At 42.6% G+C, this 22,045-nt stretch overlaps 1 protein-coding gene and 1 long non-coding RNA gene across 3 annotated transcripts; both read left to right on the top strand.

Annotated features, from left to right (window-relative positions):
* Positions 1–2,943: 2,943 nt before the first annotated feature.
* On the top strand, positions 2,944–8,021 carry zfp36l1a (zinc finger protein 36, C3H type-like 1a). Of its 2 annotated transcripts, none has more exons than XM_010898606.4 (2): positions 2,944–3,159; positions 4,569–8,021. In XM_010898606.4, the coding sequence occupies exons 1-2, from the start codon at positions 3,106–3,108 to the stop codon at positions 5,700–5,702; spliced, it is 1,188 nt and encodes a 395-aa protein (XP_010896908.1). In that variant the 5' UTR covers positions 2,944–3,105; the 3' UTR covers positions 5,703–8,021. The 2 variants fall into 2 exon arrangements, with proteins under 2 accessions (XP_010896908.1, XP_010896909.1); XM_010898607.5 differs by lacking the exon at positions 2,944–3,159 and adding an exon at positions 3,209–3,617.
* A 2,833-nt stretch (positions 8,022–10,854) lies between these two features.
* On the top strand, positions 10,855–19,893 carry LOC109616665. Its single transcript, XR_002197900.3, has 3 exons — positions 10,855–10,926; positions 11,529–11,586; positions 18,971–19,893. It is a non-coding gene; the product is annotated as an uncharacterized LOC109616665 (long non-coding RNA).
* The last annotated feature ends 2,152 nt before the right edge of the window (positions 19,894–22,045 follow it).

Consider the following 22,045-nt stretch of genomic DNA (forward strand, 5'->3'; position numbering starts at 1 on the left):
AGTAATTGAGAGGAATGTGAAGGAATGTGGAAAAAAGAGAAGCACACCCTCTACAGGATGTGAGGGTTAACTGCAATCAACTGTCAACCAATTCAGTTCAGTCAGGATATCCAACTACATGCGCTCTCTTCTGATAAAACCTTGTTTGGATGTTCGGTGTGTTCCCACCTCTATTTTCATCTCAATTTCAGTCGCATTTTTATTTCCATTACTTCATACCAGCAAAACACTATCAGTCATTTGAAGCCTCAATCCCCCCTGTCCTCGCCAGCAACAAGATTACTCTAACAGGAGTACGATATGAAAACACCCTGGGGAGGACGCCACTTCCAGTGAAGGGAGACGATGATAACCCTTCTGAGGAAAGGGTGGATAGGAGCGCGAGATGGTGAGTGAAGGAGAATTCCCTCGGAATAACACTGCTAATGGAAACCTGTCACCTCATGTTTAGTAAAAGGAGCAAAACAACAGGTCTGGCCGGTTTAAGTGTGGGACGGCAACTGAGAGAGTCTCTGATTTCTCTTGCCTGTGGGTCGGGTGTGAGGAATTCAAACCAAAACTGACTGGAAGACTGTGAGGGATGTTCAGTAACATCCAATATCCTCTGGGCAGCCTGCTGCTTTGTGCTGGTTCTAGTAGGAAATGGGTCTAAAGAACAGGAAGAATGCCACATGCAGTGTATCCTCACACACACACACACACACACATAAACAATGGATCATCAGAGATCAACCTAATCAATCAGGAACAATGGCAGGAAAAGTCTTTGAACTGGATACAGATTTGATTTACCTGTCATTCCATCCTGTCTGTCTGTCTGTAGCCTAAAACCACTCCAGGGGGTGATGAGGTAACTCGATAAAGCACTGAGTCATCATAAAACACACCCACCCACACACACTCCCACATACCTGCACGCACGCACACACACACACACACACACATGCACACGCACACACACCCCTACTCCTCGTCACTGTCTCCAAAATAACTGCAGCTCCTTGTCAGCCTAAACTGCAGGCCCAGTCCCTGAGAGAGATCCAACACTGTTTCTGTTTAGTTTCCTCATCTCTCAACTCAAATTGAATAATTCAATTGAAATGATTCCTGTGTTGCATAGCTGCTGGTTAAAGGGGAACGGGTGAGAAGGGAAAGCAAAGCAGAGGATATTTTGTCCTTCTCTCCTCCTTGCTCCTCCCACTCTCCACCCCAGGGCAGCACTGTGTAGTAATAAAACTCCCCCACCCCATCCCCTCCTCCAACCTTTTAAAACAGCTCCTTTTCTTCCCATCTTCTTCCGCCTCCCTCGTGTCCGTCTTTCTGTCTGTATTCGTTCTGTCAGACCTTTTTCCTTCTTTCTTTTTCTCTTTTTTCTTTCTTTCTGTCTGTATTACTTTATCAAGCTAGTGGCTGTGATCTGTCATGGATCTGAAGCGGTGTGTGTGAAGGACCTGTATCAAGGCAGGACAGGCAGACTGCATTAGACCTGAATACAGGGTAACACACCATCGAGTTGCTTTTTACACTGGTAAAGCTTTGTGGGGGCCTGTGTATCTGAATACGGTCATAGAGGTTATAACCTACCTGTCTGTAAAGATCCTGTTTTATAACAGTTACAATTATCATAAATTGTTTGTACAGTCTTGTCAAATCTTATGGTCACTGTTTGATGGAATCCTTCAATACAGACAGTATCTATGGCTCCAAATAAAAACTCCAAAACGGCACTGAGTAGAAGGTGGTACACTTAGTGCTGTTTCTCTTGCTACAACTTCCAATGAAACTTCCTGTTTAATCATCTTGGAGCAGTCAGTGAATTTAAAATAACAGAGCAGGTTTTCATTGTAAACGGATCCAAGGCTGCAGGCTGCATTACATGTGGCGGCGCGGTGTGTATGTGTGTGTGCACGCGTGTGTGTGGCTGACTGTGGTTGAGCGAGGTAGGTAAGGGTTAAACTAATCCTGGCTGCCAGAACAGAATCCACCGGAAAGTCCCCTCAGAGTGAAGCTGTTCAACAGGCCGACAATTAAGAGTAAATTAATTACAGTGTGTGTGTTTGTGTCTGTGTTTGTGTGTGACAGAATGATAGAGAAGGGAGTGTGAGGTTGCTATGCAGAGAGACAGACAGCAAAATGTGTGTTTAAAGTTTACTACGATTGTCTTGTTTTTTCTGTTTGAGTCGTTTTTGTTAAGCATTCAGTTTTTTTCACTTGCTTTGGCAATGTAAAAAACATTCCGATGCCAATTAAGACACTGGGAATTAATATAGAGAAGCCGATATACATATTATGTTGCTCTCTCTCTCTCTACAAACACATAGATAGATAGATAGATGTAGAGGGTGAGGGGTTACAAAGAAACAGGGTTTTAATGTCTGCATTGATGAGCTTGAGGAAAGCGTGGATTAGGGAGTGTGGGACACCCATAACCGACAAAGGCAACTTGCAATACAGAGATATGGCCACAAGGGACATAACACAGTCTACCATTAACTATGTCTACTACTGTATGAGTAGCTGACAGTTTGTAAATTGCAGAAAACCAGCACCTTGAGCAAACAAAGCCTACATAGAAAACTATCAGACATGGCAAAGGAAGAGGACTGAAGGGTTTGGACACGTGACACGCATAACTTCCATAGAGTAATTAGTCACCAGTCTTCCTGAAAGCGCAACTCTGGATTATAAGTAACTGTCAGATTTGCCTTTTGCCCAGCTGGATGTGCATTTAAAACCATATATTCATTCTGCTGTCTTAAAATAATGAGGGAATGCATCCCCTTTTGGAGTACATTATTTCTTTCATTCTTCTAGTTTGTTTAGTGTAGCTGATCTATGTACCGTTGCGTGACGCGCAAGTCAATGTAACATTGAGAATGTTAGTTTAGAAGTTTAGAAACGCCCATCACTACAGGCTCCTCCTGCACGCGATTATAAAGCAAACGCAAGGGGCTAGTCCTGGGCAAAGGGCTGTGGGGGAGTTCTATTAGATAGTTAGGGCTAAAATAAAAGTATACAAATCAGAGCTCAATCACAATCCTGTGTAACTTCATTTGAAAAACATACTTTGTATAACTTTTTGTTTTAATTTTCTACGTTGCCAAGATGACCACGGCAGTGGCTTCGCAATTCTTCGACTTCAGCGATTTAATGAACAAGGTACAAAAAGGTTCTCTACTCGCCTTCTTTTCTAGGCTAGCCAAAGTATGGAGGCACATCAGTGCTGGAATTTCAAAACTTTTGAGAGGATAGTTTTGGGTCGGTTGAATGCATCAAATGTTTACACGTTCGCTATGCATTTACATATGAAAGTGATGCTGTAACATTAATTAAATAAAAATACTTTTAAAGCGAACCTGTGGCTAGTTTGCCGATTTAGCGTTTAAACTTACCTGAAAGTGAGTTGTATGTGCTCTCAGCATAAGTTGTTTGTTTTTTCCCGCAATGTCAATTTGTGTGATTTTTACTTTGTTGACTTTTGTTCGGTTCTTTGTTTACTAGCTAATTCCCTGAAAAAAAGTTAATGTTAGACACGGACTGTGTTAATGGATAACTTGCTAGTCTACTAACGTCACTTGCTTTGGTGAAAATGTCAACCACGAGTGTTTTCCGTTACCGTAAGTATTTAAATCAACAGTTGGCATACCGAACAAAGCGTATCATATGCATTTTGATAAATGTGAGGTTTTTGTTGATCACATTTTTTTATAAAAAGACGCTAGACTTTAAGCGTACCATTAGTTACTTCTGCTGACGTTATTATTCAATTAGGTTTCAGTAAAGCTTGTGCCTAATAAATTACTTTGAAAGGAATAATGATTCAAAACTGATTTCCTTAGGATATGCACAGTGATTTGATTAAAAAGCTGCTGTGCTTTTTGGCAGGTCTAATTTCAGATTCCTCGTCATCTGACATTATCTAAATATCCCGAAAGATATGCATTGATTGTTGCAGTGCTTATGTTTTTTATTTACCGTGAGTTTGTTTTAAACAACTTTTACGCTTTTTGTAAAATGAAATGCCAATTATTTAATCGTTTCGAAAATCTGCTTTAAAAATGACTTAAGGTCCATGAAAGAACATTGAGGCAAACCATGTTTTCTTTCATCAATTCCCCAAACATGAACTCTATTTGGGCCTAGAGTGAAAGTTGTGTTCTTTTCAGAGAAGATAGCTTACCTACTTTCTCCATTCAGTGCCTATTCATTTTGTTTTTGCATCTTTGTTTCAAATTAAGAGATGCAGCTTATCTGCTGTAACCATGACCAGCCTATCTGCTCTCTAACTGGCTCCTTCTCTCCTTCCTCTGCTTCACTTACTTAGCAGACACACATTCCTCTGTAGGGCAACTAGCCAAACCAGCTGTTGTTCAGTTCTTTAGGCCTTTATCCGCCAGAGGATTTAAAGCAAAACGAACATCAATGGTCATTCACGGATATCTGATACGTTTTCGCTCTGAAATCCCAGCCACTGACGCAGGCAGCGTTCACGACGTTGGTGATCTTTCTATGACCTTTGTAACTATTTGCATTAAAACTAGACCTAATATTTAATGCATCTCTTCCAGAACAACAAGATGCTGAACTACAACAACAACCTATTGAGTGCCCCCCATCATGCAATGTCCATCACCAGTCCTCCCGGAGCCCTGCTGGACAGGGACAGGAAGGCTGTGGGGACCCCGTCTCTGGGCGGAGGGGTGTCAATGTACCAAAGAAGGCACTCCGTCACCCTACCCAACCACAACTCCAGCTCCAAGTTCAACCAGAACCAGTTTCTTAATAGCCTGAAAACATCTGACCCCACTTCCTGCTCCGTCGCCTCTGGGTTAATCGGCAGTTGCAACAAGGAAAACCGCATGAGGGACCGCTCCTTCTCCGAGACAGGCGAGAGGCTCCTGCACAAGTGCCTGGGTCCGGCTAGCCTTGCAGGCCTGGGGGTCCAGAGCCAGCCTCAGAACCAAAGCCAGGTCAACTCCAGCCGCTACAAGACGGAGCTGTGCCGGCCGTTCGAGGAGAACGGGACCTGCAAGTACGGCGACAAGTGTCAGTTCGCCCACGGCATCCACGAACTTCGCTCCCTCAGCCGCCACCCTAAGTACAAAACCGAGCTGTGCCGCACCTTCCACACCATCGGGTTCTGCCCCTACGGCCCCCGCTGTCACTTCATCCACAATGCAGAGGAGCGGCGTGGCCCTCCTCCTGGGCCCTCCTCCCCCTCCTCCTATTCCCCTCTCTCCGGTAAGCTGGAGCGCCCCCGCCTGCAGCACAGCTACAGCTTTGCGGGGTTCCCCAGCTCTGGAGGCCTGAGGGGGAGGGACAGCCCTACCTCCGTCACCCCCCCACCCATGTTCTCCCCGGACGAGGTGCCAGACTGGCCGAGCTCCAATCCCTTCACGTACTCCAGCCAGGAGCTGGCCAATCTGTTCGGCGCCAGCCTTGGGTCGGGCACCGCCGCAGTGACCGAGCCCAACACCCCCGCACCCCCGTCTCCCACCTGTACCCCGTACTTCTTCAGGCCCATGTCGGAGTCCCCCACCCAGATGTTTGAATCTCCGTCCAGCCCCCCCCAGGACTCTCTGTCAGACCAGGAGGGCTACCAGAGCAGCTCGGGGGGAAGTCTCAGCGGGTCCGAGTCCCCGAGCCTGGACGCGAACCGACGCCTCCCCATCTTCAGCCGCCTCTCCGTGTCCGACGACTAGACTGCGTCCGTGTAATGCGTCTTACCCCCCCGCCTCGCTTGAGAAGAGGACAAAACGAGAACATTGTTGAAAAATGGCACTCCCATGTTCCTTCTACCACATATCCCTGCCCCCTCTCCAACACAAAACAATCAGTTTAGTTCCCCCCAAAAATGAGGACCCATGGGGCTTGTTTTCAAATCACCCCAGGAATCTCCTCTGCTGTTTCACCACCATCCGCAGAGCCTAGCATGTCTTCTGTCATGGCATCCCTCCAATGTGGGAGAAGACATTAATGAACAATGAGAACAACGATGCGGGAAAAGACAGGCGTTTGTTAAAGAGACTGTTTTTGTTTAGCCAGGTACCTGCCTTTTCTTTGTGTTCTTGAATGTGTAGCATTGCAAGTAGCTCTCCGGCATGGGGAATGAGCATATCTTCACCACAACCCTGAACAACCACCCTCTGACGTTTCGAACTTCTGAAGCATGCTTCCCGTCTATTCTGTGCTGAGCTAGCTGCAGGGTGCTCACACAGTTACCCTATCCTCAGATCAACCACAGCCATTTTTGCAATACAGACTGAGCTGGAAAAAAAGTACACCTGAAACCCTTTGAATAGTTTCAACATGGCATGTGATGTGTGAGGGTTGAGCGGATTGACGGACTACTGTCTGTTTTTTTTGTTTTGGTTCTTTCTCATTGACTCAGTCTCCTTAGTGTCACATGTCATAGTTCTTTTCAGCTTTCTTCTTTGTTTAGTGTCTTATGTAACTTCTGAGCAGACTTGAGAATCTACATCCAGAGAGTGACTTTGACAGACACGGGAAGTTCTTTTTGTTGTTGACTGTTTTCTCCCGTCGCTGGTCGTTTTGTGTATCTGGGGAGGAAGGATGTCTTTATCTTTAATGTCTAACTGGTTATTAAACCTTTGTTTTTGTTTCTGACCCACCCTCTCCGCCCTGGCTGCCTCTGCGCTGCGGGCCCTGGGGAATTCCAGCATGGTGCAGTTGTTCCTGCAAGTTGAGATGGGATCTCTAAAGCTGTCCTTTTCCCCCTCTTCCTCCTCCAAATCACTGTCTGTCTCTGTGGAGCGGTCTGTCATTACAACTCCCAGCTTTGTACTTTTTATTATTTGTATTCATGTTGTTATTATTATGGTTTTTGTTTGAAAACTTTCCAAGCACACGCTTGGCACTGCTTACTTAACTTATCGAAACATATTTATTGGTGATCATATACATTTTTTTTTTGTTAATTTTGTTTTGTATTTATCTGGATAATGAACAATAGAATATATTTTCTTTATGTTAAATTATGATCTTCGGTATTAATCTAAAGATTGTGAAGACGTTTTTGTCAATTTCCTTTTTTTTCACAGTTTAATATATTGTACTACAATGACTTTTGTTTGCAATTTGTCAAAATGAAACTTAATTTAAAGCAACAACAAAAAAAGCAGAAAAAGTTTTGTGTTTTGATTATTTATTTGTAGACTTTTTTTATGTTCTCCCCAATATTGGGCTAGTCGGACTACTGGTCTCCAGCTTTCATTCAACCACTTGAAGCCTACATTACCAAAATCATGTGACATGGCATACCAGTGGAATGCAAGCTAAAAAGACCTGTACCCAGGCTGCACTGCAATTCTTGCAACAAAAAAACTGCCACATTCTCCTTCTGAAACTGTCCTATCCTCACTTTTTAAATGTTTTCTCTGAAGGTAACAGTACTTTGTTTGTTACCGTGATGTCATGGCTGTTGTATTCTTTCACATTTGGCTAAGTTCCAGAATTACAACTTGTATCTAAAACTGAGCTGAAACAACACGTGATGATCTCCATCATGTGCGCTCTCACATCCTGATTGGGTGCAGGAAGTGCAGGGTTTAAAGAAAAGTTGTATCTGTAGTTCCCTATATTCACCAAATTGGAAGCAAAAATACTGTTTTTACAAGCAATAGCTGTGACCAAATGGGTTGAGGCGAGGACGTCTGTATATTTAAGTTGTTTGATGCACTTGCATGGCCCCTAACTGTTAAAGTGCCTACTTTTGAATACATTCCATGTAGTTAACTAAGGCCTTTTTATATTAAATGATGGAAAATGGTGAACAAATTCTTTTTTTAAAATTCCTATTTCCTCTTTCTCCTCACAGTTTTGAATGAGGTTAAAGAGAATTATTGACTTAAAGAAAGTAAACTGAAAGTAAACCTGTTGAATGTATTTCTCTGGCCATGGTTTTTCACTACAATCCTTTCTAAGGGAGTTTATATTAAAAACTCATATTTTTTGTAACTTGATTGCAGTTAAAACCAATAAACCCTGTATTTTTGAAAGAATGATTGTGTATTTCTTGATCCACTCACTAGGAAACCTGACTGAAATGTCTCAAGGCGTGGTTGTCTTCTGCCGAGCATTATGTATTTAACAAAGGTCTCCCCTTGTTTACCTTGCCGCACCAAAAGACCGAGGCAATGCCAGAGTACTTGTGCCTGAATAGGAAAACTGCTACCCGATAAGAGCCCAGTAGCGGCACCCTCCCCAACAAAATGTCAGACAATGCAACTTTTGGCGACCGCCCATTGTTTAACCCAGCCTTAGTGACAAACTGCATGTTGTGTTTATTCCATTTAAAATGCCTACTGATTTATTTTTTATAACCGCTGAGTATCACTGCTGTGCAGAGTTGGCCCCGGGGGAATCTATCGAGACAGACCCAGTTTATAGCCCTATCGACTGCTCAAAACAAAGGTACCATAAGCATGTCAAGTAATGAGTAAGGTTTTGTATCCACCTGCAAGAGTTCTTGCTTTCTAATAAACATTTTGGAAGTTCATGGGCACTCATCTGTCTCATTGACCATAGGACAGAGCTGTGCAGTTCACGGTCAGGTTTGCAAAATGCACTTGGTCAGTTCAGTGGTCATTGACTGTGGCTGAGTTAAATAAAACTTGTCCAGTGACGATGTTAGTTGAATTAAACATTACGTGGCATTTGAACGGATCCATAGGCAACATGTGGAGGGTGTTTTATTGAGCTGGATGATGATTGGGGGACTGGAGAGACCAGTTTGGTTACTGATGTGCTAGGCAGATCTTTTGGGGGTATTGACCTGGGGTGATTGAACTCTGATTAAGCTGGTTTGATTACACAAACTGATACTGTCCTCTGTTTTCTTGGAATTGATGACCTGGTCAATAAGGTTATGAGATGCAAATATGGAGGACCAGTTAATTATTGGACTTCAGACATTATGACCTACCTCTTCGATTCACCTGACTTAAAGACCTTTGTGACTGGATTCAGTTCATATCTCAGACGATTAGCAGGATAGCGTGATTTCAATTTCAAGGCGATGTTTCAGGGTTTGTAGAAACAGCATTTATTTCATGGTCAAAATCAACTTAACTATTTAATAGATTGCATTTTTTCTGAAGGCAGTCAAGCAAACCAACTATTCTGAAGTGGACAGGCTTGTAGAAATACATTTGTAGATCCATACCTTGGATCCATTTCAAGATCCTACTGATGTCAAAAGCATAATTCAATAGCATCATTGAAAGCTGAGTTTGAGGAACAGTTTGGTTTTCATAACCCAACAGAAACTTGTCTGCGAGTAATTTATACATTTTGGCTACTTTTACTCATTTTAGTTTCGTTGCTTTATGTGAAAAGGGGAGCTCTTAAACTGTGAGTCAACTTCTTACAACCTCAGCACATACATATGTGGGCACGCAAAGGGTTTGACCATGTTGTATTACTTCCAAGAAAAGGATTCAGTCAAGTAGTTGAGCCGATTGCACCAGACACTTTCCTCTGTTCATAGGGTTGTGCTGACCCCAGTTAGTTCACCCATAATGCCTTTCTTGTTTCCTTAAGTTTGAATGTGTTTCTGATGGATTGTCATTCACATGTGTCACCCTGAGTAGGCCAGAGGATTGGGAATGCCTGCTGAAAATAGCTTTTATAAAAAATAGAAATTGTGGTATCCAGAAAGGAGCTCAAATGGTGGGACTGCCACATTATTGGAAAATAAATAAATAAAGGAAGTAGATTGGTGATACCATATCACAAATGAATATACAAAGAACTAAATATGAAACTTTAATTACTGACTGGGGTTTTATAAGTAAAATAATTGTACTGACTGATCATGTGCATAGTTAATTGCAAGTATTATAGTGATAAATCACACTGAGTGATAGAAACAGACAGATTGTAACAGACAGATTGTTAAAAAGAAGGAAAACTATAGAAGGTAAACTGAGAAGGAAAGTGCCATGGCACGTTCTGGATCTATATCAACCATTTGGCCACAAGTAGTTACTTGTAGAGACAGAGATGGATTTCCTGGTGTACTATGAAGACTTGTAAATGTTTTGATTATCTCTGCTATGTATTGTATATGTACAAATTCATTTTATATAGCAGTCATGGCATTTCATTTAAGAGATTAAAAAGATTTAACAAGGTCATTTTGTGCCAAACTGCCTGGGCGCTTCCATACTTCAGTATAGATGTGTGGTCATTGTGAAACATCAAGCTGTGACTATCTATGTATATAAACTGAATCAGAAAATGAAATATTGTTGTGAGGCAACTAAAAACCTCTCACATTGGCACCTAAAAATTTCTCCAGCAACAGCACTGCATGTTAGATACCAGGTGGGTCTTGTGGGTCAGGGGTCAGGGGTCAGGGGTCAGGGGTCTGGACGAAGCAATGCAAGGGCATGTGTTGTGGCTTAAGGTGAACCTCTGTCGCATGGAGATTTGCTTGTTGCTAGTGTAAAGAGAATGTTTTATTTTCATATTATGTAAATGTTATTGAAATTAAATTGCTGTCACAACAGTTGTAGCAGTCTAAATAGGCTCTTTGGCCCAGGCCTCTATCTGGCCTAGCTCCCCTTCCCACAAATCATGAAAGGCAGACAGATGAGGTAGACTACCTGTGCAGACGAATAGTTGCTCAACATCTTTGGATTACTAGCAGACTTTAGTATTTTAAAGCGGTTAGCCCCAATGAAATGCGCCGTCTGAGAATCCTCAAGAACAGCAGTTTGAGAGGGGTAGAAAAACGCTTGACTTTGCCCAATACATGCGTTAGAAAACTCATCTCACCTGCAGCTTTTTGTGACTGATCATTTTATTTCTTTATCTCTCCCTCATCTCCCTAGTCGAGCAGACCCAGGTGAGAACATCTTGTACTCACCGAGCATCCTCTGTTTCCGGATGCAGCCTTTCTGGGTGACTACATTTGCATACTGTATGTGTGATTCGAGAGCAGGCTGCATCCTGTTTGTGAGCTGATAGCGGCATACATAGATTGTAGAGGCATCACAAACGTGCAGATCAGGAAGTGGTTGTTCATACAAACACAACGAAATGTACGCATACCAAAACACACACATACAAACACACACGTTCAACACTTCAAAAGATAATGGTTGGGGAGCACTTCAAAACTCTTTGAGACATAGTGACCTTCATTAATGGTGACATTTCTGCGAACAACTTTATATTGTACTGACCTGAATCTAAAAATTCACAGAACACCTTCATTTCATGTCGGTTTAGAGATGGACAGAATACAGTGACTGAAAACATTTTTACTTTTCTGCGTTTGTCATCTGTTCTGATTTCTGTTGACCCCAGAAAGAATGGCAGCTGCTTTGGCATATACTTCATAAAAAATATTTTTAAAGAATTGTTAGCGTCACATGTGGAGACAGAATGGTAGCGTGAACATAAAGCTCACTGAAACCTAATTCTCCTAACCCAGTGCACAATAATGTGCTAAGAAAAGTAGACAGATTGTGTGTTGTTCACATGTGGTTTCTATTCTACAGGGTAGCAGAAAGGCTAGCGGTCCGAGCAACTAACCGGTGGAATCACAGAGCCAGCAAGGTGAGGCATCTGGAGATGAGCAAGATAACCCTAATTACCAGTAAATTGCTCTAGATAGGATCGTCTGCAAAATGACTAAAATGTACCTGCTAATGGTACTCACCCTGTTGTCCAGGTGTTAAATCAGTTCCTTGTTAGCGGCAAAAAAATCAGTCCTGGAATTCAGAACTGGAGTTAATAACCACTACATTCGATCGAGTCAAAACCAACTGTGTGGCCGGGTTCCCTGACCCGCATTACTCACTGAGGAGCTGTGATACACTTTCAATGAATGAATCTTCATTGGAAATGATTCTTACCAAGCAGAATCAGTCATTGAGTAGCCCACATAGAACTTTAAGTTCTGCAGCAGCCAGCTGTGGACTTGATAGTAATTCATGTGGCTGGTGGTCCCTCTGTTTAAGGAGACCAGGCAAACAGAGGGGTAGTTCCACTCATATCTGGTAACGACCATGCAGATCCCGTGCACTGACATTTCACGAGGCATGGGCCGAAACTGGCAGAAAAATGACGTCAGGCACTGCGTGCTTGCCGGCTTCAACAACCATGTCAAAAAGATGGACAACGCGGGCAGCAGAACCACAAAAATGTCGAGTCTGAGGGGAAAAGGGCAGTGGCTCAAGCCCCCCCAGGGTCTATCTGCGCACGTGCCTGCTGTCAGGGCAACCGGAGAGGGAGATTGTGTGTATTGCATTTATTTGAAGGGAAGAGTTAGGGGCTAGCCAAAGGACAAAGCCCTGAGGGAATTCCACCCGTTACAATACTCTCCTTCAATCAAAGCAAACTTCCTCCAATGGACACACTCAAAAGACAATGTATCATTTTTAATAACCTTAACTGATATCCCTGCTGGGAAATCAATGCCATTAAAATGGTTTTCCTTCTGCAACAATTTTACCTTTCTCACAAAATCCCTATATTCACACCTAAACCTTTTTATAAGACCCTGGACTTAATCATCAACCCATTCATCAGGGATTATAAAAACAACTAAGGATTTCAAAATCATATTTTGGTTATGGATGTATGTTCTTTTCTCTATGTTTGCATTTTTGTTGTTTTGGGGATATGGGGCAAAGAAGAACCCGCTATTCTATTATCCCCTGTATTTAAAATAAGTGTATGAAATCATTCTCATTCCCATAGTCTCTCAATCAAGTCCGGTAACTTCCACAATCTCTGAATACAAGGGCTGGCTACGTTACAGCATTTTCCCGCTCCCTTGGATGCTTCAGGTGGATACAATATTCCCCAAGCTGAAGCTACACCTGTGTATTATCAAGCTAGATTTAGGGCAAATGTCTGTGCTGGAGAATAGGACCATGGGAACCAAAGATCTGTTGTGCTAAAGTGTCAAAGGAAAATTGATAGCAGGTCAACAAAGACCACTAATTGACCTTGTAGACTTAACCTAGACACTGCTCTGCTCTCTCACAAGCGAATGCATGCGCTCACACCTATTATGTAGCAGCAGGCCCAGGCCCAGGACACATTGCTTACCTTAGTTAGTCTTGCACATTAGCCAGCAGTATCCAGTGTCATGTATTTTTTTCAAGCTAAGTGGCCACCCTTGACCTAAGAAAGAGACTGAGGGAGAAAAAAGTGGATTCTGGTACTATTCAAAATGTTTTAAATGCTTTTGAATGGGACATTTTAGCATGCCTAGAGTCTTAAGCCACGTTTAGGTAGGCATGGTTTTGTATTTTTGAGTCTGTGTGTTATCCTGCAATAGGGTGAAATAAATAAAAAACTCAAAGAAACACCAAGGATTTCAAACAATATTTGAACCCAGGTCTGGAAGAGACAGGGAATTGTGGGGAGGCACCCTGAGCTAGAGATAGATATCTGTTTGACAGCTTGTGGAAACACACCCAGCCGAAACCAGGTGACACAAAAACAAAACACTTGATTGTCATGGAGCTCTGAGATCTGAATTATTCCCTAGCCGTTGTGGACACAAAGAGCCAATCACAGGTCAGCTAGCAGAGATGAAGTAACAGCAAATTATACTGGTTTCATTGCATCACAGTCCTTCCTGAGATAGTACTGCCTTGCTCTCTTTCTGGTTTCTCTGTTGTTTTTCTGCACCATCTGTTTCCTGAAGGCATGAGGAGGTAACTGGGTACATCCACATCCATAACCACAAGCACATTGCACCTCTCCACCTGTTGGCGCCTCGACAGGGCCCAAGTGGATGTCTACTTTCCATTTGAACAACACACAATGTAGGAGATGACATCACAGAGTTGAAACTTGAAACTTGAAAGAGGAAGCGCATAGAAGACGTAACTCTGACCGAGTAACAAACGGCTTCCTATCCGTTACAAAGGGTCTGGTCAAGCGCAGTGCACTCGGTAGGGAACAGGACGCCATTTAGGATTCCTTGTCTGTGCTTCTGTCTTACAACTGGAGCAGAATATCTGATAAGTAGTATTCAGACCTTGTCTGTATTTACAGAGATGATATACACATGACTGTTGTTTTGAAGGGGTTTCCAGATTAGGTTAACTGTCAAGAGATAAGGACGCTAATGATGAAATATGCACACAAATATTGCATGTTATATAAGTAACTTGTCAAAACAAAAAAGGTCTGATATACGGTATGTATACATACAGTGGGGAGAACAAGTATTTGATACACTGCCGATTTTGCAGGTTTTCCCTCTTACAAAGCATGTAGAGGTCTGCAATTTTTTTTATCATAGGTACACTTCAACTGTGAGTGACAGAATCTAAAACAAAAATCCAGAAAATCCCATTGTATGATTTTTAAGTAATTAATTTGCATTTTATTGCATGACATAAGTATTTGATTCATCAGAAAAGCAGAACTTAATATTTGGTACAGAAAACTTTGTTTGCAATTACAGAGATTATACATTTCCTGTAGTTCTTGATCAGGTTTGCACACACTGCAGCAGGGATTTTGGCCCACTCCTCCATACAGACCTTCTCCAGATCCTTCAGGTTTCGGGGCTGTCGCTGGGCAATACAGACGTTCAGCTCCCTCCAAAGATTTTCTATTGGGTTCAGGTCTGGAGACTGGCTAGGCCACTCCAGGATCTTGAGATGCTTCTTACGGACCCGCTCCTGGCTGTGTGTTTCAGGTCATTGTCGTCCTGTCCCCTTTGCAGAAAAGCATCCCCAAAGAATGATGTTTCCACCTCCATGCTTCACGGTTGGGATGGTGTTCTTGGGGTTGTACTAATCCTTTTTCTTCCTCCAAACACGGCGAGTGGAGTTTAGACCAAAAAGCTACATTTTTGTCTCATCAGACCACATGACCTTCTCCCATTCCTCCTCTGGATCATCCAGATGGTCATTGGCAAACTTCAGACGGGCCTGGACATGCGCTGGCTTGAGCAGGGGAACCTTGCATGATCCCTCACCTTCCTCATGATCATTGATGCCCCACGAGGTGAGATCTTGCATGGAGCCCCAGACCGAGGGAGATTGACCGTCATCTTGAACTTCTTCCATTTTCTAATAATTCAATTTTCTAATAATTGCGCCAACAGTGGTTGCCTTCTCACCAAGCTGCTTGCCTATTGTCCTTTAGCCCATCCCAGCCTTGTGCAGGTCTACAATTTTATCCCTGATGTCCTTACACAGCTCTCTGGTCTTGACCATTGTGGAGAGGTTGGAGTCTGTTTGATTGAGTGTGTGGACAGGTGTCTTCTATACAGGTAATGAGTGGAGAACAGGAGGCTTCTTAAAGAAAAACAGGTCTGTGAGAGCCGGAATTCTTACTGGTTGGTAGGTGATTAAATACTTATGTCATGCAATAAAAGGCAAATTAATTATTAAAAAATCATACAATGTGATTTTCTGGATTTTTGTTTTAGATTCCGTCTCTCACAGTTGAAGAGTACCTATGATAAAAATTACAGACCTCTACATGCTTTGTAAGTCGGGAAACCTGCAAAATCGGCAGTGTGTCAAATACTTGTTCTCCCCACTGTATGTACTTTCAAATAGCACAAGATTACAGATTAAGGGAAAACAATAAACCAAAAGATACATAGTGAAAGAGAAAGAGTGAATGTGATTGGACGACACTATGTTTACATTTTAAACTGTTACTTCAACGTGTTAATTAATTATACAGTCAACTGAACACACACACACACCTTTTTCTCTCTGTTCTCTGTGTCTGACAATTATAAATGTGTGTGCATCATTGATGTGTTTGAGCATAACACCATCTCAGACAAGGTCTTTGGGATGAAGTAGCAGGTAAAAAGCATTCAAAATGACCTCTGAAAAGAAAGGACAAGAGCTGAACCAGAGAAAACACTGATGAGACACTAATGCCTTGTACAGTATGTCTGCCACAACAAATCACCGTTAAATCTGCAGCAAGTGCCATGCCATCACAACTCTCAACTCTGTGAAATGTTTCTGGCACCTACAGAGAATATAGGTAGAATACATGAATTCAAATGGTCAGTAGTTAGGCTTCTGTTTAGGGTCAGGAATTAGGGTTATTTTTTGGGTTATTCTTAGGGTTTAAAGTTGGTTTTGGGTGTACTGGGGAGGTCCAGTGGGCTGAGCTGCTGCCTTTGGAGGGCATGTAGTTCAGAAAAGGGCTTTGAATCTGACCTAGTGCTCTTTCAGCCAAAACCCTTGCTGTAATGTTTGGTGTCCCCACAAGGTTAGTAAAATGTTGAAAGTGTGTGTGTTCATGTCTCAGCAGGTTACCATGTTAACCCAGAGGGCTAGAGAAGTGGTAAAGCAGGAGCCTGACAGACAGGTTTTCAGTGAGGCCTTTATCTAGACAGAAGGCTGCCGTGAGAAAACTGAGTGCACATTTACAAGCAATCACAGTTGTGCTTTTAAGGGGTTATTAGATGTTCAACTTGAATGATTGCCTCTATGGCCCTGTAGGGAGCGATTAGTATATTAACTCTTTTATTATTTGCCATAGCACCTGGGGTCAGGCCCAATGAGTCATCTCTTTGTAAAGAGTATGAATGTTTATTTTTTTGCTGTCATATTGCCATTATTATAATTCAATACAACACATTTCAAAGCAATGACCACACAATCACAAAGAAGTTTTGATGATGTTGCCGCTATCCGCATATGAGTCAAATGCACAGAAATGGATGGCTATTCTTTGTTTCAACTCAGTAAAATATTGGGTAATTATTTATTAATATCCATCATCATGCAGAAAGAATAACATCATGAAGAAATATTTAGTCACTGCCTTGTGTGTGTGCGTATGTGTGCATATGTGTGCATATTTGTGTGTGTGTTTGAGAGAGGACAGGTCATGGAGAAAGCCAGCACAGCGAACTGCAGATACTGCAGATAGCCAGGTATGTGTCATGCAGACTGTGGAGGCTAACTGATTCTCCACCTGTGTCAGATCACTGCTCCCCTGGCTTCCCAGAGAAACTAGGACACACATACCTTGAAAATGGCTGAGACTAGCACTGATCTCCCTGCCTCTAACTTCAGACAACCACACGGATGAATGAGCACACACCAGCGCACACACGTTGGCAGAAACTCAGATGCACAAATCCACATGACTCAAACACTTATGAGTTAACGCGCCACACAAACACACACCCTTTCTCTTGCTCTCTTAATGATAAAATCTCTGACTTGTTGCGAATAAAGAAAATATTTTCTTTAAACCTAGCCATTAAATTACCAATTTGATGTGGTTTTGATGACATGGGGTAAATGTATCGGCACATACAGTCATGTGAAGAATTAAGTACACCCCCTGGAAAGCTGTTCTTTTCTTTAAATATTTGGACACATGGATGTTTAATCTTCACCTCAACCCCGTTGACAGATAAATGTAACCTAATTCAACAAATGAAAGTGAAATATTATACTTTGGAATCATTCACCAAAAATCTACAGAAATGCATTGTCGTAGTGCTGAAAAAATAAACACACCCTTAGGTTCAATGACTGGTTCTGCCCCATTTGGCTGAAAAAAAATCTTGTAGTTGTTTCTTGTTACTGTGTGTCAGTCTCTTACAAAGACTGGAAGGAATTTCTGCCCATGTATCTTTACATTACAGCATCAACGGTGTCATGTTTATGCACTTTCATTCATGTAGGGCCCACTTTAGGTCTCCCCATTTCAATGGGACTGACTTAGACATTCCATAACTCTCAATCTTTTCTTTTTGAGCCATTCTGTTATAGCTTTGCTTGTGTGTTTTGGGTTATTGTCATGTTGCAAGATTCGTGTTCAGTTCAGCTTCAGTTTTGTGACAAATGGCCTCACATTCTCCTCAAGAATTCTCTTCTACAATATAAAATTCATGGTTGACTCAATGGCATGTTGTCCAGGCCATAAGATTGTTACCCATACATGATGGTATAGCTATGAATGTACAGACATTAGCTTTTTCTGTTTACTTTAGTTGCATAAATGGTTTCGAATTTTACTTTTTATTGTGATTTGTCAAATGGGGTTACCTTTATCAATGAATGTTGTTGAAATTTTGCTAAAATATTAATGTGTTTAAATATGTAAAAAAAAAATCCAGGGGGTTTACTTACTGTTTCACATGACTGCATGTGACATGTTTCACAACTGTGGGACCCATTTTAGCTCTATAGCACCACTTTTACAACCAGTGGCCAAAAATCGCAGAAGGCTTCTTTAATAGATAACAGGTTCATTTCCACTTGTTGATTTTAAGAGGACATTGTGGTCTCGGCAGTTTGCGGTGACGTATGTCGCAGGCTCAGAATGTCTAAACATATTCTATAATCCATCATAGAGTTAGTGGTGATAGAGTGTTATGAAGACTTATAGCAAACCACACACAGAGACGCACAGTCACACACACACACACACACAAACGTCTGTAGTGTTGCCCATAAGAGGTAGGGCTATGGGATTACAGAGTTGAAACAGCGTAGGAGGTGTGTGTGTGTACGTGTGTGTGCCTGTATGTGTACTTGCGTGTGTGTCTGTGTGCATGTAGGCGGGTGTGTGTGTGTGTGTAAGGGTTGTTTACTTGGACAGGCTCTTAGAAAGCATCTCCTCTCTTGGCCCGCTCCACTTCCTGACCCATCCCCATCTCTCTCTCACTCACTCACACACACACACACACACACACATGCACACACGTACGTGTGTCAGCCCAGCCTAGCCCATTCCCAGCCTCACAGGAAGCCCACATGGTAAAATACTTATTGGCCTGCTTCTACACCCTATGGGAAGGGACAGGACTGGGGGTGTGGTGCTGGATCTGAGGACGGTGGAGCTGGGATTTGGCTGGGGGCTTGGGGTATGGATGTTAATGGACTTTATTAATAAGACTTTTTCTTTTTCTCTCCTTCCGTTTCTTCTCTCTCTCTCTCTCTCTCTCTCTACCCCACCTATCTTTGAGTATTTACAGCTGTCAGGAGGCCGGAGAGAAAGAACGACAGGGAGGGAGAAGAAGAGAGCGTGAAGAGGTCACAATGCGAGGATAGCAGAATCAGTCTCAAACGGAGCAGTCACATGTTAAAGACTCCTGGCCAAGTGAACTTGATATCAGCCTAATGAAAGTCTACGTTGTGTTATGGAGCTCCTCCACGTGATACAGTACCGCCAGACCCAGCCAGGATAACGAAGCCTTCCCAGTCTGCAGCTCTGTCTCGGGGACAGAAGGACCATAGCCCTCCTCACAAGAAGAAGACCACACTAGACAATGACTGGACATATATCCTGGCCTGTTGCCCCTGTGGCTGATGCTGTGGTCGGTCTGATTTGCAGTACAGTATAGTGTTAGGCCATGCCGTCTCAAACAAAGATAGTGGCTTCTCAAACATCACAACATCGCAACTGGGTTTCAAAGAGACCAAACCGGTATTACAGTTCATTCTAAGTGTTCATAAGCAGTACATATTAATAAATCATATTTCGAATGATATTGTTAAAAAGGCTTTATGTGCTATCATTGTCTTAGTTGTGCCATCTTTAGAACAGCTGATGTATTCAGACTGATTTATATTTGTTCTGTATTTACAGAAGTCCCTACTTGAGTCTTTCACAAGACTCAGTGACTAACCATTGTCATAAACGGTATGTTACGTAACAGACTTACACAACACATCATGTAAACTGGAACTATTGCTAACTCACTATTGCTCAAAAAAATAAACTGTGAGCTAACCACGCCCCAAAATGTGTGTATACATTTCAATCAAACTAACCCTTTGTGTATTGCAAAAAACAATTGATGAGCGCAAAGGGTTCCACATAGAACCCTTACTAAAGAACCCTTAAGGAACCGTTGTTTTTTTGTGTGGGTCCTAATTTTTCTTATTTCTTCACTGTTCTGTATTTGATTTTATATTCTTAATGGTTTTTATTTTTTCTTATTTCTGTAACAGTACCTCTGTCAAATGGATATTTAAATTGTTTTTATGTAAAGCACTTTGAATGACCATTGTGTATGAAATGTGCTATATAAATAAAATTGCCTTGCCTTGCCTAATGGGGCTTAAGCAAGTTTGGCGCTATGACTGCATTTGGTGTACATGCTTCATTCTAGGAAACAGCTGGTTTTGAACATTGTTCAATGTATAAACAGTTTGTAATTTGATCTGAGAACAGCTTGATCATAAACATATGTCCATACTGTTACATACAAATATCCATCAGCTAAACATGGTTACGAAGAGGCTGGAGGAGTCAGACGGAGATTAGCTGGTGGGCAGTTGTACTGTGTGTGCATATGCATTTCTGATGAGCGTTTATATATCCTGGTTTCTGGGGCAGGGGTCTATACGTTCCCTCTCCATTCTAACAGTGAACTCTGTCTCCAGAGAGCAGTCAGGGCCATGTTGAATTTTAATAGTTGAACCACAACATCTCAAACGGATTTGATTCTGTACAGTGTTTTTCTTGGCTGGGGCCTGCCCTCTGCGGACGGGGACTGAGTGGATGAGCGGGGCTGGAAAGAAAGAGGGGGAGCCGGGCGTCTGAGGAAGGTGTGTGTGTTATATAGGTCCAGAAAACAGGCCCGGTCCAACTCAGCGTTGATGTGAGAGTTGTAGGCCCCTTGGGTCAGGTGACCTCTCACAAAGCCTCCCATATGGTGTGTGCCCCCCTCACCCCCTCACCCCCTCACCCCCTCCCTGTGTAACTGTCAGGTAATGCATCGTCCTGCCCTGGAATTACTTCTTTATTAGGGCCTAGCCCTGCGGTGGCTGTAGGCTGCCCTCCAAATGTCATGCCCTAGTCCTTCTATGGCCCCGGTGGGAGGTAGGGCACTATGTAGGGGATAGGGCTCTGTTTGGGATGGGGCGTACAGTAATGAGGCCCTGGCGTGGCTCCAGTGAGAGGCCCGTCTCTGACATGTTATACAGCAGCAGCAGGTCTCTCCAAGGTGTTCATTTCAGCAGCGTCTTTTCTCTCTGATCTTCTTGCTTCTCTCATCTGCCACGGAAGGTAAATCTAAGTTGGATTGTGATACTGGAGAACTGATTCAATTTTATATTGGTTACCTCCACCGTCTCCCACAGACATGCACGCAACACAACCCAATCTAATACACACGCGCGCGCGAGCACACGTTCCCAGACACTCTCACTCCACCACTCAGACCTCAACCACAGAGAGCAGACCCCAGCCAACATAAACACTGCACAGAATCAAATCAATTTCAGACACTGTGGTTAAACTATTAGAAGTCAACCCCCCCCCCCCCAGGTTACAGTGTGCCAGCTCCTGGTCCAGGTCTAAACTGTGTGGAAACACTGAGTCATCAGGCAGTTTAATAGTCATCTGACTGACTGACTGACTGACATCACTTGGGGCTGTTAGTATCAGTTATCAAACATAACACAATAAACCATAATTAATAAATATGGTAGATGGAAGCACATTGGCCTCTTGCATAGACACTTATCCAGCAGAGAATGAGGGGGGCAGGGTGTGAGCTCTGGAAGCCACAGGGCAGTTCTAGACAAAGCAGAAGCTAGTACAACTTGCTGATGAGTAGCCTTTTCCAGTTGAATTCACTTGACACTTCTGCTTCCTGTTTCACTTGATGTAATGCAGGAATAGTAACTGAGAGGACTGAAGTATTTACAAGTCGAGAGTGTTGACAAGCTGTATGTATGTATCCAGTGGTCTATCTGATGTATGAATCCAGTGTTCAATCTGATGTATGTATCCAGTGGTCTATCAAATGCATATATTCAGTGGTCTATCAGGTGTATGTATCCAGTGGTCTATCAGATGTATGTATCCAGTGGTCTATCAGGTGTATGCATCCAGTGGTCTATCAGATATATGTATCCAGTGGTCTATCAAATGTATGTATTCAGTGGTCTATCAGGTGTATGTATCCAGTGATCTATCAAATGTATGTATCCAGTGGTCTATCTGATGTATGAATCCAGTGTTCAATCTGATGTATGTATGTATCAATCAATCAATCAATCAATCAAATTTATTTATAAAGCCCTTTTTACAACAGCAG

This window comes from Esox lucius, chromosome 15 (assembly GCF_011004845.1).
Source record: "Esox lucius isolate fEsoLuc1 chromosome 15, fEsoLuc1.pri, whole genome shotgun sequence".
Taxonomy (NCBI): domain Eukaryota; kingdom Metazoa; phylum Chordata; class Actinopteri; order Esociformes; family Esocidae; genus Esox; species Esox lucius.